The 16,132-nt window shown below is 37.2% G+C and overlaps 2 protein-coding genes across 2 annotated transcripts; both read left to right on the top strand.

The window, feature by feature from the left end:
• Positions 1–252: 252 nt before the first annotated feature.
• LOC112771055 (adenylosuccinate synthetase 2, chloroplastic) lies at positions 253–3,359 on the top strand. The gene is made up of 4 exons (XM_025815632.3): positions 253–666; positions 1,428–2,120; positions 2,266–2,577; positions 2,765–3,359. Exons 1-4 carry the CDS (start codon positions 382–384, stop codon positions 2,933–2,935), a joined length of 1,461 nt encoding a protein of 486 aa, XP_025671417.1. The 5' UTR covers positions 253–381; the 3' UTR covers positions 2,936–3,359.
• Positions 3,360–4,994: 1,635 nt separating this feature from the next.
• Positions 4,995–7,066, top strand: LOC140181327 (uncharacterized). Its single transcript, XM_072224866.1, has 3 exons — positions 4,995–5,998; positions 6,108–6,661; positions 7,026–7,066. The coding sequence occupies exons 1-3, from the start codon at positions 4,995–4,997 to the stop codon at positions 7,064–7,066; spliced, it is 1,599 nt and encodes a 532-aa protein (XP_072080967.1).
• Positions 7,067–16,132: the final 9,066 nt, after the last annotated feature.

Here is a 16,132-nt window from a genome sequence, read left to right as displayed (position 1 = left end):
AAAAACGCACCACTTTGCTATCATAGTGTGTATGACATTGTTATTCCATTTAAAAAAAAAAGATAAAAATGTAAGTACAGTCGACTTTACGTGAAGTTGATAACTAAGAGTCGTTAGATAAAAATTTAGTCAAATAAGTCAAATTATCTAACGACTCTCAGTTATCAACTTTACATGAAGTCAACTGCACCTGAGTTTCCACACAAAAAATTATTTGGTAAAACTAGAAAATTAAATTCTAAAGTTATTAACCCGTGGCATTTACGTGCAGAGAGTGGAAAAAGAATCCAAATAAACACATTAACACAACGGAGCCTATCAGAACTCCTCTCTTCTCTCACTCGCTCTTTTCTCGCCCGCGACCACCACCATCATCACGCAATGAACATCTCACACCTCACACTGGATTCCCACACGCTCTTCAACCCTCAATGCCCTTCATTCTCCTTCCTCCGTTGCACACCTCGAAACGTAGTCGTATGCTCAGCCAAGCCCGTAGCCCCTCCTTCTCTTCCACCCAAGCTCGCCACCGCCCAATCCTCCGACGGTCGAATCGGATCTCTTAGTCAGGTCTCTGGCGTCTTGGGTTGCCAATGGGGTGATGAGGGCAAAGGCAAACTCGTCGATATCTTAGCTCAACACTTCAAGATTGTTGCTCGTTGTCAGGTACTACTCCCCCTCTCATTGCTCTCGAAGTTCCTTCCTTTTTCCCTTTTTATCCCTCTTCGCTATCACACAAATCGTGAGTAATTCAGGAAACTCGGTGAAATTGATGTATGCTGAAGTTGTGTTTGTCGTGTTGGATGTTCTAAATGAAAAAAAGTGTTCTTTTTTTCCCTTAAAAAGTGTTTTGTTTGTTTATTTTGGTTTTCGGTGGTGAAATCGTTTCACTCGGTGCAGAGATAGTTGTTAAATTATTGTGTGGTTGAGTTTGCCTTGTTCTGGTGGTTGTTGCAACAGTGTAATTGAAGCTGTTTCTGCTTGATAAACCCACTTGCTAGCTAAATAGAACTGAATGAATCATTGTGTTGCCTAAAACTCTTGGAATGATTTAAGTTTCTGTAAATTTGGTTGGTAAGATAAGGAGAGTGACTGAACACGTTTATTGTTTTGCATGCTTCCTCGCTATAAGCTACCTTGTTGAATTTTGATAGTCTGTTGTAATATTTGGTCTCAATAGGTGCTGCTGATCACTATAATTTTGCCGGTAATGCTAGGGAGATAATCACCAAAATTACCTTGTTTACTTTAACATGCATATTTTATGCATGTAACATTTATAATTACATCTAATATTATTAAATTATTCCAGCAATAATTAAGATATGCAAAATAAGATAATTTTGGGCTGCTTTGGGCTGAATTTCTATTGTCTGCCAAATATTTTTGTTATTTTGCTCTGATAAATTGTGATTATGTTTTATGAGGGTGGAGCTAATGCTGGGCATACCATTTACAATGCAGAAGGAAAGAAGTTCGCCCTTCATCTTGTTCCTTCTGGTATTCTTAACGAGGATACCCTTTGTATTATTGGGAATGGAGTTGTGGTGCATCTTCCGGGGCTGTTTAAGGAAATTGATGGCCTTGAATCTAGTGGGATCTCTTGCCAGGGGAGGATTTTGATATCTGATCGTGCTCACTTGTTGTTTGATTTCCACCAAGAAGTGGATGGGTTAAGGGAAGCCGAACTTGCTAAATCTTTCATTGGCACGACCAAGAGAGGCATTGGGCCATGCTACGCTAGCAAGGCTAACCGTAATGGTATTAGGGTAAGTGATTTGAGGCACATGGATACTTTCCCACAGAAGCTTGATCTTTTGTTATCAGATGCAGCATCAAGGTTCAAAGATTTTAAATATGGTCCAGAAATGCTCAAGGAAGAAGTAGAAAAGTACAAGAGATATGCTGAGAGACTGGAACCATTTATTGCAGATACTGTGCATGTCATGAATGATGCTATAACACAAAAGAAGAAGATTTTGGTTGAAGGAGGTCAAGCAACCATGTTGGACATTGATTTTGGAACTTATCCATTTGTTACTTCGTCTAGCCCGTCAGCTGGTGGGATATGCACTGGTCTTGGTATTGCTCCAAGAGTTGTTGGTGACTTAATAGGAGTGGTATGTGGCTGTTTATCTTATGTTGGAGTTATTACATTACAAAAGACCTCTTTTTAAAGTTCAAACAAGCGCACTCAATGCTGCAATTTAAGCTTATTCGACACATATGAAATGGTTTCTTTAATTTTTATTTTGAAATTTGCAGGTGAAAGCATACACTACAAGAGTTGGTTCTGGTCCCTTTCCAACAGAAATTTTGGGTCCAGGGGGTGATCTCCTTAGATTTGCTGGGCAGGAGTTTGGTACAACTACTGGCCGTCCTCGACGATGTGGTTGGCTTGATATAGTTGCGCTGAAATACTCCTGCCAGATCAATGGTTTTTCATCATTGAATCTCACTAAGCTAGATGTTTTATCAGATCTTGGTGAGATAAAGTTAGGAGTCTCTTATAAACATGCTGATGGTACCCCGGTCAAATCTTTCCCTTCAGATCTCCGTCTTCTTGAGCAATTGGAGGTAGACTTCATCTATCTTTGTTCCTCTATGGCTGAACATTCCTTTCTTTTTTTTTTTCATGTTATTACTTATAAACAAACACAACTCTTACTGTGAAGTTGTAAGGTTTAAGAAGGATAGACGTCTTTTATTATTGCCTTGGAATTTTAAATGTATTTTCTTATAATTATTTATCTTAATGTTGCAGGTGGAATATGAAACACTTCCTGGATGGAAATCCGACATCTCTAAGATCAGAAACTATTCTGACCTTCCGAAGGTTGCCCGGCAGTATGTGGAAAGGATAGAAGAACTTGTTGGTGTCCCCATTCACTACATTGGTGTTGGGCCAGGACGCGACGCCCTCATATTCAAGTGATCTATTACTAATTCCTCAGAGGTCATAGTTGTGCTTTCATGCTTCTAAAGGCAAACTCGGGATTTTTTGTGGAAGAAGTAACTTATTCCCTCCAACTTTTGGAGGTTTGGGATGAAACATATTCATAGTGACTAGTGAAGGATTTGCCTAATTGATGTATTATTCTGTTATAAGCAGTGGTATTGTTAGATTTCTGCAGTAATTTGATATGGGGGATTTACCCTATAATTTTGCAGTTCTTGCAGGAATGCTGAGTAGTTAAAGTAGTATATGAATTTAGCTATATGGGAATAACCGAATAACATTTGTCCTTGCCTATGATTCATCTAGCAGAAATAATGTTGTACAGTTGTACTTAACAACTCCAGGGGCTTTTCATTCTCAATAGTATCTCCATAGTTTCAGTGTTGTGATCTTGTTTCAACTGATTTGTGTTTTCAGTTATCAGTTACCACTTACCACCGGTTTCAGTTGTTTCAGTTTTAGGAGTGGGGAATGAAAATTTTAAATTTCTTAAAAAATATAAGATGCAGTGTTGTCAAGCAATTTGTCTATGCTAATTTCTACCTTCAATGAGCAGCAAAAATATCTGCTACAAGGGTCAATAAAAACAAAGGAGACAGTTGTATGTGAGATGTAGACGAATGATAGAAGATGAAGGGTGATAAATGTGTTGCAAAAGGAAGTTACTTATATAATTGAGGGGAAATTGTAGAAGAATTTAGGCAATACCATTTAAGTGATACACATATTTTATCACCAACACATTTTAGTAATTAGAAATATAACTTATTTTATAGTTAGGTCATTCATTCGCTTAAATAGACATTCTCATAAACTTCGAACGGTATGGCGGATTAAGGGAGGTTTTGATTTATTGAACGTGGGGTTTGACTACTTTCTTGTGAAGTTTGATGTGGCTAAGGAGCGAGAAAATGTTCTCTTAGGAGGTCCATGGATGATCGAGGGAAATTATGTGGCTGTGAAGCCTTGGGATCAAGAGTTTAGATCAAGTGAAAACTGTTTTGGAGCAACTTTAGTGTGGATTAGAATTTTCGGATTACCAATTTAGTGCTACCAAGAAGATGCAATGCTCCGTGTTGCGACTGCAGTTGGCATTCCCGTCAAGGTTGATTTGGCAACAAAATTAGCTGAAAGAGGACAATATGCTCGAGCCTGTGTTCAAATAGATTTAGAATTGCCAGTGACTAAGAAGATTCTTGTTGAAGGTGTTGAATATGAGGTTGAATATGAAAGTCTTCACCTTATTTGTGGCTCCCGTCTCAAGTTTGGTCATGATATGAAGGTGTGCAAGACTGACAGCAATGCGGGAGGAGGAACTAATGCCAAGGTGGTCGGCGATGTAGCAAAGCAGCTAGAAAGTTCAAATTCAAAAAATCCAGTGCATGTGGAAAAGACAAGTTTTAATTTTGGCAAGAATATTAGAGATGTGACTGTAAATGTTGCTGTCCCGAATTTGGTGGAGAGTGATTTGCATATTGTTCATGTAGACCATGCACAACATGAGGATTTGGAAGGCTGGACTCAAGTGATTAGAAAAGGAAAGTATAAAATGGGTCAAAAGCCTTCTCCTAGCACCCATCAGGTCCAACCGAAAGCAAAGAAGACTCCTAACAAGGCTACCAATACTTGGACAAGGCCTAATCACCAACGTACAACACATGCTACTGGATCCAAAGTAAAATTAAGCAGGGGCATCAATATTGGAAAACCGGTTAGTGTGGCTTCTTCGGAGACCCGGCACAATGTTCATCATCAATAGCAAGGTGAGACAACAAATGGCACTGTGCGAAAGCGTCCTCGCCCAAACTCTTTGCAGAACTCACTAGTAGATAAGGATAGAGCATCGACGGCGGGTGTGGCGCAAGTTTCGACGGAGAAAATTGTGCTGCAACTTGAGAGTCCATTAAAGGCAGGATCGTCGAAGACAGGGACATCATGTTGAGTCTCGGGTTTGTTATTGGAACTCCCTTTTTACTGTTTTCTTATGGATAGTTTCAATATTATAGCCTGGAATATGAGAGGTGCGTCTAACAAGATGGCCCGTGTGCATTGCAAAAATTTGCTTAGAATATATAAACCATCTTTCTTCTTTCTCTTTGAGACTCATACCATGTTTAATAATTTGAAGAATTTTTGGGATAATTTGAGTTTTCATTGTGTTGGTATTGAGAAAACAGTAGGACAAAGGGGTGGCATTTGGTTTCTATCTTCTATTGCTAATGCTTCTTGTGTGGTTATTGACCAAATTGACCAATGTATCACAGTGAAAGTGAGTGTGGGTAACTTAGTTTGGCTTTGTAGTGCAGTGTATGGGAGTCCTCAATTCGAAAAAAGAAGTATGCTTTGGGATCATTTGCGTTCTATTAATTTAGGCCATAATGGATCGTGGATCGTCGTTGGTGATTTTAATGAGATTGTGGCAGCAGACGAGAGTACATGTGCTTATTTTTCTTCTCACAGAGCTAGTCTATTAGCTACTACTCTAGATGACTGTGAGCTCTTTGATCTTAAAGTGACTGGTAGGAGATATACTTGGTATAGAGCAGTTCAGGCTGGCAGGGACTTGACTAAAAAATTAGATAGAGCTCTAGTTAATGAGGCGTGGATGACAATGTTTCCTGAGGGTTATTCTGAAATTTTTAGCAGGCTTCATTTTGATCATTGTTCTATTTTAGTTCGTTGTCATGGTGGCCCCAGAGTGAAAGGTTCTCATCCTTTTAGGTTCCAAACTGTGTGGACAACACATCCTTCTTATAAACATGTTATTAGTAAGGCTTGGAATCAAGAGTTTGGAGGCGTTACTGAAAGGCTTAAGATGGTTCAACAAGCTTCTTTAGACTTTAACTCAAAGATTTTTGGAAATATTTTTGTGCGAAAAAGTAAGCTGGAATATCAGATTGATCAGATTCAACGGCGTTTGGAGGTTACCGATGTGTTATCTCTGAGAATTAAAGAAGCTGAGCTGAGGGAAGTTTACAATAGGCTTTTATTGCAAGAGGAACTTTTTTGGTACCAGAAATCTAGAGAGCAGTGGGTCAAGTATGGGGATAGAACACTAAATTCTTTCATCTTCAGACTTTGGTGCGTAGAAACCATAATAGAGTACATGGATTATATGTTAGAGATGGGTCTTGGTCTACTGATCCAGATATTCTCAGGAAGAAGCCCTCTCTTTTTACAAGAATCTCTTTGGTACAACGGAAGAGGTTGAGGTTGATTGTTTAGGAGATGTTCCGATGCCCACTCTAAGCACCGAGGCTTGTGCTAAGTTAATTGACCCTGTCTCTTTTATGGAAGTCAAGTTAGCAGTATTCAGTATGAGCCCTTTTAAGAATCCTGGTCCAGATGGCTTTCAAGCTTATTTTTTTAAAGAATATTGGGAGATAATAGGCACTGAGATTTGGAATATTGTTCGGAGTGCTTTTTTGGGAGAGTACTTAAATCCTAGCATCATGGAAACTCTGATTGTGCTTATTCCTAAAATTGATAACCCTACCTTTATGAAGGATTTCAGGCCTATTAGCTTGTGTAATGTTGTTTATAAAATTATCACCAAAGTATTGACTAATCGACTTCGGCCTTTTCTTCCAGATATTGTTAGTCCTTTACAAAGAGGTTTCATTCCGGGTCGTGGTACTCCTGATAATATTATTGCGGCCCAAGAAATTCTAAATTTCATGAAGCACACAAAATCCAAGAAAGGTAGTTTTGCTTTTAAAATTGATCTTGAAAAAGCTTATGATAGGGTGGATTGGAGGGTTTTGGAGAGTACTCTCATTGCTTTTGGTTTTTCTATCATCACTGTTAATTTGATTATGAATTGTGTCCGTGCATCATCTCTTTCTATTATGTGGAATGGGAATAGACTGGATAGTTTTACTCCTAGAAGGGGGCTTAGACAGGGCGATCCAATGTCTCCTTACTTATTTGTGCTTTGTATGGAAAGACTTGCTTGCTATATATCTCATAGGTGGTCGAGGGTGTGTGGAAACCAGTTTCTATCACTAGGGGTGGCCCAAAATTTTCTCATTTGATGTTTGCAGATGGTCTCTTACTTTTCTGTCAGGCTACAAAGAGTCAGGTCCAAATGGTCATGCATTCTCTTAACATTTTTTGCAAGGCATCTGGCATGAAAGTGAATCTTGAAAAGTCTAAAGCTTTTTGTTCTAAAAATGTGACTGCTTGTAGAAGAGATATTTTTACTAGTGTTTCTTCAATACGTTTTTCTTTGGACTTAGGAAGATATCTTAGAGTTAACCTTAATCATTCCCGTACCAGTAGGGCTTCTTTTCATTCGGTGAATGAAAAGGTGAGGGGAAGATTAGATAACTAGAAAGGAAGGCTTCTCAATAAAGCAGAGAGACTTTGCCTGATCAATTCTGTTGCAACATCCATTCCTGTCTATCATATGCAAGTATCTTTTTTTCCAAATTGGGTTTGCGATAAATTGTCTTCTATGATGAGACAGTTTCTTTGGAAGGGTCCAGTTGATGGTAGAGGTCTTTCTCTTGTTAATTGGAGTACCGTGATTACTCCAAAGAAATTTGATGGCCTGGGTGTTAGAGATCCTATGTGTGTTAATATATCTTTACTTGGTAAATTGGTTTGACAACTTTTTCATTGTCAGGACAAGCCTTGGGTTGCTCTATTGAGGGCGAAGTATCTGAGGAATGAGGAAGTTTTAGATGGCCCTGTCCCTTGCAACGCTTCTCATGTTTGGAAGAGTATCTCAAAGGCTTTTGGTGCTCTTAAGGATGCCTTCTCTTGGTACGTTAGGTTACTTGATCAATCTTTTTGGTTTGAGAATTGGAGTATTGAGGGCCCAATTGCTCAAGATGTCCCTTTTGTACATATATCTGACTCTGATTTAACTATTAGAGACGTTTGGAAAGATGGTCAATGGAATCTCCATGATATTTTCTCTATCATTCCAGAAGATGTCAAACAGCATTTGAATGCTTATAATCCGGATTTGAATGCTGGAGAGAGTTCGGGTTGGTCGTGGGGTGTGGCATCTTCTAGACTCTACTCAGCTAGGAGTGGGTACAGTTGGCTAGCCAAAAGAAACTTTGACTGGAATGAGCATGATAATTGGTTGTGGGTATGGCGACTGTATATTCCTGAGAAGTACAAGTTCTTGATTTGGCTCAGTCTTCATAATGCTATTCCTACGGCAGAGTTTCATTTAGGTCGTGGCTTAGCTTTATCTAGCACCTGTCATCAGTGTCAGAATGGTTCTAAATCCATTCTTCATTGTCTTCGGGAGTGCCCTAGTGCCAAGGAGGTCTGGAACCTTTTAGGCCTGTATTCAGATAACTCGGATTTACGTGATTGGCTCTACAGAGGTGCAAGGAGTGGAGATGTTTTTCTTTTCTTTTCGACCATATGGTGGATTTGGAGAAGCAGGAATCATGACTTATTTAATATAGATGATTCTTGGAATGCTAGTAAAGTGGTGAGTTTGATTCGTAGTTCAATAAGGGAGTTTCACACTATTTTTGCTATGTATCAATCTTTGTCTCCTCCTTCGCTTTGTTTGCATTGGGTTCCACCTCCAGTTCATTCTATTAAATTGAATTGTGATGCTAGTTGTTTTGCTCCTCTTGGCTATGCTGGTTTTGGTTGTATCATTCGCAATCCTGATGGATGTTGGTTGAAAGGTTTCACTGGGAAAGTCGAAGTATGCAGTGTTCTTTTTGCTGAATTGTATGCAATTTGGAGAGGTTTACTTCTTGCTTGGGAGAATGGATTTCGTGAGGTTATTTATAAAACAGACTGTTTAGAAGCTCTTTTCTTGGTAAACCAAAGAATGCTTGGTAAGGATATTCCGAAATGGGATTTGGCAAAGCATATACAGGAGGTTATGAATTGGAATTGGAGAGTCTCTATTCTTTTAATTCAGAGGAATGCAAATAGTGTTGCAGATTGTATGGCTAAAGCAGCCGCTTCTGATGCGGACATTCACTCGAATTGGAGCCAACCATGGAGTGAGTTTCAACATCCAATAGATTTAGATATGAATCTAGCCAATTAATTTAATTTTGTCTCTTTTTTTTTCTTTTTTTTCTTTTCTATTTAGTCACAAAAAAAAAAGACATGAGAATTGGAGAAAAAAATTTACTAAAATTGAAATGTTATTCATTTCTTTGACTTAGATATTAGTGTATAAGAGTTGAAAAATTAAAATATTTTTAATGATTAATATATATTTTTATTTTTTTCGTATTAATCAGAAAGAAAAACTTATAAACTTCAAATTGGAAAAAAAATTCAAAATAAAATTGAGTGCAAGCAAAATAAAATACAAATTTCTCGCAAGAAAGGTGGTTAAAATGAAATAAAAGACCAACACATACTAGTAAATAGCTTCATTTAGCTCTCTCACTCGCTCTCTCTTTGGTCTGCAATCCTTTGATAGCAACTGTGACACAGAAACAATAGAGAAAGGAGCGACTGAGAAGAAATCATCACCCCTCTCTCTCTCTGCAACAGTTCATCAGTATCACCACCCTTTTTCTTGACTTGGAAAAGGTACCTACTACGTAGCTAGTAGCTACATAACACACATTATTCAAAAGCTCTCGCTTTTCTCGTTTAATCCATTGCCCATCTTGCATACTCGTTTTGTGTGTGTAAAAATGGAATTAGAACTGAATAGACTAATATGACTTAAGCCCTGCAACTAAAGTTTCCAACTTTAGGAGGCCTCTCTGTATCAATTTACAAATTCAAGACCAATTTTACTGTCCCATGTAATAGCAAGTGTTCATGGGGTGATTAGAAAAATGGAAAAGGTTATAATTTTGCAAAGAATGGTTTATGTTGGGCGGTGGCTTCAGAATGGATGAATGATGGAGCTTCCTTTTCAAATTTTTTCCTGTGTTTTATTTTATTTGGACGCTTAAGAAGCTGAGATATCAAGATCAATCACCGCAAGTATATCAAAGAATTTGGATACTACTCAAAAGAGAGGTTCCACAATCCTTAACTTGAAGTGTGTGGATGTCCAAGTAACTTGTTTTTTAGTTTATCACTTATGATATATAATCTTATATTCCATTCTGTTTTCTTTTCTTTTTCATGAGAATAAATGAGGAATTTGAATTTTTATGTTTGCCTTATTTTATAGTGTTGGAGATGATATTAAGCCGGAATCTAATAGCTCATAAAAGCAAGCTGTAACTGATTATGGTTGAATAATTTTCTTTTGATAGTATTTGTTTTTGTAACTTTAGTTAGAATGATAGAAAAGTTTGTTTTGATTAGAGGTTAAAGCTATCAATAGTAATTACCTCATAACCATAGTTAATTTATTTACCATATTGAGTTAGATTTTACTAAGGTTAATTTTCTAATAGCTATAAATAGTGGATAACAATATGTACTCCAATGTACTCTGTGGTTTTTCTTTTAATTTTAGGTTTTGTATTTGTTCATATGACAAAATTCACTTTCTATGAGTCTTCTTCTTCCATTTCAATCTTATTTTTTCGATAAAATCAGATCCAGATCATGATTTTATCATGGTGCAGTGAGCGTGGAGGATCGTGAAAGAGGTGAAGCTTTTGGATACAAATAGAGCATTGAATTAGTATCAATGGCCAACACTCCTTCTGAACTAATGTTGAGGGACGGCTCACATGAGAGCTTTCAGCTTCGAAATCTAACTCGCATTATAAGCCAACTATCAAGTTTGCAGCCACAATCGAGTACCAATTTACTTGAAGATCCAACAAGTGTTTACTTCCTACCCCCAGCTTTGAGCAATTCATTTCATAATTTCAACAATAATCCAAGTAGTGTTTCTAGAGAAAGAGGACGAGGAACTTGTGGAAGTAGAGGTGGAAGGAATTCAGCACCTAAGACCTGTTCTTATTGTCACAAGGCAGGGCATCTTGTGGATACTTGTTACCACAAACATGGATTTTTATCTCATCTACAAAGGCAGAAATGGCCACGAGAGACTAGCAACAGAGTTATGGCTAATCATATTGCTGCTGAAATTGAAGAGAGCAACACCCACAATGTCAAGCAGGACAAGGAAGCTGATGATCAATCCCAATTCAATAAGAGTTTTGAGAGATGCACTGCTTACCTTTCTTCGGCAGGAGTGTGCACAGTTTTTTCAAGGAGCAAACGTGAGAGATGTCAGTCAATCAAATGCAGGGAGTGGAGGTATACCTTTAGAGACTTATAAACTTTGCATGAGCTCTCATATTGCACGATTTTTGTCAGTAAAAAGTTTTTTCTCAAATTCGTGGGTACTTGATACAGGAGCTACTGATCATGTATCACACTCATTGCATTTTTTTTTACAAATTTTAGACATATTAGACCAATTCTGGTAAAATTACCAGATGGAACACATACAACTGCAACTATAAGTGGAACTGTGATATTTTCAGCTACATTCTATCTCACGGATGTGCTGTACATACCAAGTTTTAACTTCAATCTTTTATCTATTTCCAAACTTACAGAAGGCCTGCATTGCAAATGTGTTTTTACTGACAAACCTTGTGAAATACAGAATCGGACCTCTTTGAAGATGATTGGTACAGCTAGAGCAAAACATGTATTATACATGCTAGATTTTCCTGCATTAGAGTTAGCACATAAAGACAACATAGAAAATACAACATTTAATAGGAGTACTAGGATTCTAGACATGCAAGGTCATAGTGACAAGATTTTACTTTCTTCTAATCTTAGGACAGCAAATTTGGTTACACAAACTTCAAATTTTTCTATTGAGAATTTATGGCATTTTCGATTGGGTCATGTACCCCAAAGAAAATTTGACATTATTAAACAAATATATCCTTGTGTGCATTTTTCTGTATCTACTTGCTCTAAACCATGTGATTTTTGCCATTATGCGAAGCAAAAACGGTTACCATATACCCTTAGTGAAACAACAATTTTAAACAGTTTTGATTTAATACATATTGATATCTGGGGGCCAATGTCACTCATTTCTCTACAAGGTTATAAATATTTTTTAACTGTAGTAGATGATAAAACCATATTTGTATGGATTTATTTCATGAAATTAAAGTCAGAAGCCAACAGTTTGGTCTAGAATTTTGTTGCCTATGTGAAAACACATTTTAATTCTCAAGTAAAGATTATTCGAACTGACAATGGTCCTGAGTTTAAACTTGATATTTTTTTATAATTCACAGGGTATAGTGCATCAAACATCATGTGTTGAGACACCTCAACTAAATAGTATTGTTGAGCGGAAACACCAACATACTCTTAACATTGCAAGAGCATTAATGTTTCAATCGTCCTTGCCAAAAACTTTTTGAAATTTCGCTATTGGTTTAACTGTTCATTTAATTAATAGACTTCCAACTCCAGTTTTAAAAAATAAAACCCCTTATGCTACCTTATTTGGTAAGGATGCGGACATTAGTCACCTTAAAGTGTTTGGATGCTTGGCTTTTGCTTCAACGTTAACTCATGGAAGAACAAAATTTGATAAACGAGCAAGAAAGAGTATTTTTCTTGGCTACCCAGCTGGCACAAAAGAATATATTCTGTTTGATATTCACACTAGAGAACTATTTTTGTCTCGAAATGTGGATTTTTATGAACACTATTTTTCTTATAAATCTTTTGATGATGAGATGCTCACAAAATCCATAAATGCCTCTTCTCTACCTATTGCTGATTCTAATTTTAATAGATTTGATCTTTTTACTTATGATTCCTTAAATGCATTTCATCCATCTCATGCAACTACTGATTCTTTTCATGAGTCTAATGACCATACATCACTCATTGATTCACATGTAGCTTCTATTAGTCCACCAAATAGTGCATCATCTAATTCTCATTCAAATGATAACATGCATAATCAGGATCTTAGACGATCAACTCGTACACATAAACCACCTTCTTATCTTCAAGATTATCATTGTATGTTTACTTAGAACAGGAAGCTCTAGTAACCAATCATGTTCCAAGCGGTACAGTCTATCTCATATGGTGGATTATGGGAAGCTATCCCATGTCCATAGAGCCTTTTCCCTAGCAATAACCACAACAGTTGAGCCAAAGACTTATGAACAAGCTGTGCAACATGAATGCTGGAGAAATACAATTAGTGCAGAATTGCTCGCTCTTGAGAAGAATAAGACTTGGTCTATTACTTCTTTGCCTATTAGAAAGCGCATCATTGGATGCAAGTGGGTTTTTAAAGTGAAGTTTAATCCAGATGGTAGTGTTGAATGCCACAAAACATGTTTGGTGGCTCAAGGTTTTCGTTAACGAGTTGGCTATGATTACTTTGATACATTCAGTCCAGTTGTAAAAATCACCACTTTACGACTGATTCTTACTCTTGCTGCTGTCCATGGCTGGAAACTTCACCAATTAGACGTTAATACAGCATTCTTGCATGGTGAGTTGCAAGAAGAGGTTTATATGAAACCTCCCCAAGGTCTCGATGTTCCAAATGGTGCTGTTTGTAAGTTAAATCGTTCTTTATATAGCTTGAAACAGGCAAGCCGTCAATGGAATTTAAGATTAAGTGGTTTTCTTCAACAACATGGTTTTATCAAGTCTTCTCATGATCATTCTCTGTTCATCAAGCACACTAAGCTTGGCTTGGCTATTATTATTGTTTATATTGATGATCTTGTTTTATCTGAAAATAATCTATTTGAAATCGAAGCTATTAAAAGGGCTCTTAATGCTAAATTTAGTATTAAAGACTTAGGCCGGTTGAAATACTTTCTTGGAATGGAAGTTTCTCGTAGTTCCAAAGGAATTGCTTTGTATCAACGTAAGTACACTCTTGATTTGCTTGAGGAATATGGTATGTTAGAAGCTAAACCTGCTTCAGTTCCTATGTTGTATAATGGCAAACTTTCTAAGGAGAGTGGCACAAGATTACCAGATCCATTACAATATAGAAGACTGCTCGGATGACTCCTATATCTCACCAATACTCGTCCAGACATTGCTTTTGCAGTTGGAAGCTCAGCCAATTTTTGGATTGTGCAACTGATGACCATTACAAGGCAGCACTACATGTTCTTCGATACATCAAGAAATCTCCTTCTAAGGGCCTTTTCTTCTCTTTAAATAATGATCACAAATTGACTGGTTATGTTGATTCGGATTGGGCAACTTGTTCCGATACTCGTCGATCAATAACTGGGTATTGTTTTTTCCTAGGTTCTTCATTAGTGTCTTGGAAGAGTAAGAAGCAAACAACTGTAGCATGTTCTTCCTCAGAAGTTGAATATCATGCCATGGCACAAGCAACTCGGGAAGGTCGATGGCTTCTTTATCTTCTTAATGACTGCCATGTATCTCATCCTCAGCCAATCAATCTGCGCTGTATATTGCAGCTAATCTGGTCTTTCACGAAAGAACCAAGCACAATGAAGTAGATTGTCACATTGTTCGTGAAAAGTCTCAAACAGGGGTGCTGAAATTGCTACCTATTAAATCAGCTCATTAAACAGCTGATTTACTTACTAAAGCGTTATCACCGGGTGTCTTTGAACCTTTACTTTTTAAGTTGGGCATGCTTGACTTACACGTCCCACTTGAGGGAGGATATTTTGTGGATGATAAGAGGTTAAAGGTTTCAACACGTCTTAATTCAAGGGAGGATGATAATAATATTGCTGGACTTGCAACTAATTCAATCAGTTTCAACTTGAGGGAGGATGTTAGAGATGATATTAAGGTGGAATCTAATGGCTCACAAAAGCAAGCTGTAACTGATTATGGTCGAATAATTTTTTTGATAGTATTTGTTTTTGTAACTTTAGTTAGAATGATAGAAAAGTTTGTTTTGATTAGAGGTTAAAGCTAGCAATAGTAATTACCTCATAACCATAGTTAATTTATTTACCATATTGAGTTAGGTTTTAGTAAGGTTAATTTTCTAATAGCTATAAATAGTGGATAATAATATGTACTCCAATGTACTCTGTGGTTTTTCTTTCAATTTTAGGTTTTGTATTTGTTCATATGACAAATTCACTTTCTGAGTCTTTTTCTTCCATTTCAATCTTATTTTCTTCGATAAAATCAGATCCAGATCACGATTTTATCATATAGTGTGCTATTTGATTAATAAGTAATAATTGATGAGTGGAGTTTCAGTTGGTATTCTTATATGGTGCTTCTCTTCCTCTTTTTTTTTTCATGAATATAGACAGGGCTTATGGGAAAATCTCTGATTGAGTTCCAGTCTACAAAAGGAGATGTTCTTCCTACACACAAGGTGAATGATTGACTTTCTTTTATCAATTACTTTGCATTTCATAAATCTTTGACTGTTATATCGTTCGACTCATATTTGAAGAAGTTATCTTTAGTATTCAGTTTTATATGAACCTATTCGATTGTTCACATTTTTCAGTCTTTAAGTAATTTTCTATGTTACATTTTCTTCCGCCTTTTGTTATTCACAGTATTTTATAAGACTTGTATGTGGCAAAAAAGGTTGCCACAAATTACTGACACGACAGTTTTCTTATGTATTTGATCAATATTGTTATACCATTAGGAGTTAATGAAGTCTTATTTTTGTAATTTAGTACTCATAACGTCATCGTTTTAAAACTCAACAAGGCTGATCTAGGTTCTCCTGCTCTTGGACAAGGTGTTGTTTATAGATTAAAGGTAATTCTTAAGTCTCTGATTGATTTAATTTATGGAAGAAAATTGCCCATGCTGTTAGCTACAGGTGGTCCGAGCATTGGACACAACTTTGACTTGTTGGTTTGATACTAACAGAACTCATCAATAACTTTTGCTTTTGATGACATACCTGAAGATGGTTTAAACAGTCCCCTAAGGCTGGAAAAGGTTGCAAATAGCGGGTGGGGTGGCTGCCGCTTATTGGCGGCCACCACTTGGCTAACTTCTTCATCGTTAATATACTCCCTCGCAACATTTTGAATATTTTGCATGGTCCAGACAGGCTTGGTAATGAAATGCCTCCTGAAGTTCTCATTCAACAAGCCGTTTGTCAAGCATAGGCTCGCTACCGAGTCTGTCAAGCCATCAATCTCTAGACATACATCATTGAACCGGTCAAGGAATTTCCTCGTCGGCTCGCCAGCGCGTTGGGTCACACCTAACAAGTTGATCGGGTGCTTGACCTTAGCTATCCATGTAGTGAATTACGCTAAGAACCTC

Source organism: Arachis hypogaea, chromosome 18, assembly GCF_003086295.3.
Source record: "Arachis hypogaea cultivar Tifrunner chromosome 18, arahy.Tifrunner.gnm2.J5K5, whole genome shotgun sequence".
Classification (NCBI taxonomy): domain Eukaryota; kingdom Viridiplantae; phylum Streptophyta; class Magnoliopsida; order Fabales; family Fabaceae; genus Arachis; species Arachis hypogaea.
Note: the sequence above shows the minus strand (reverse complement) of the source record. Positions and strands in the feature narration are given on the sequence as shown.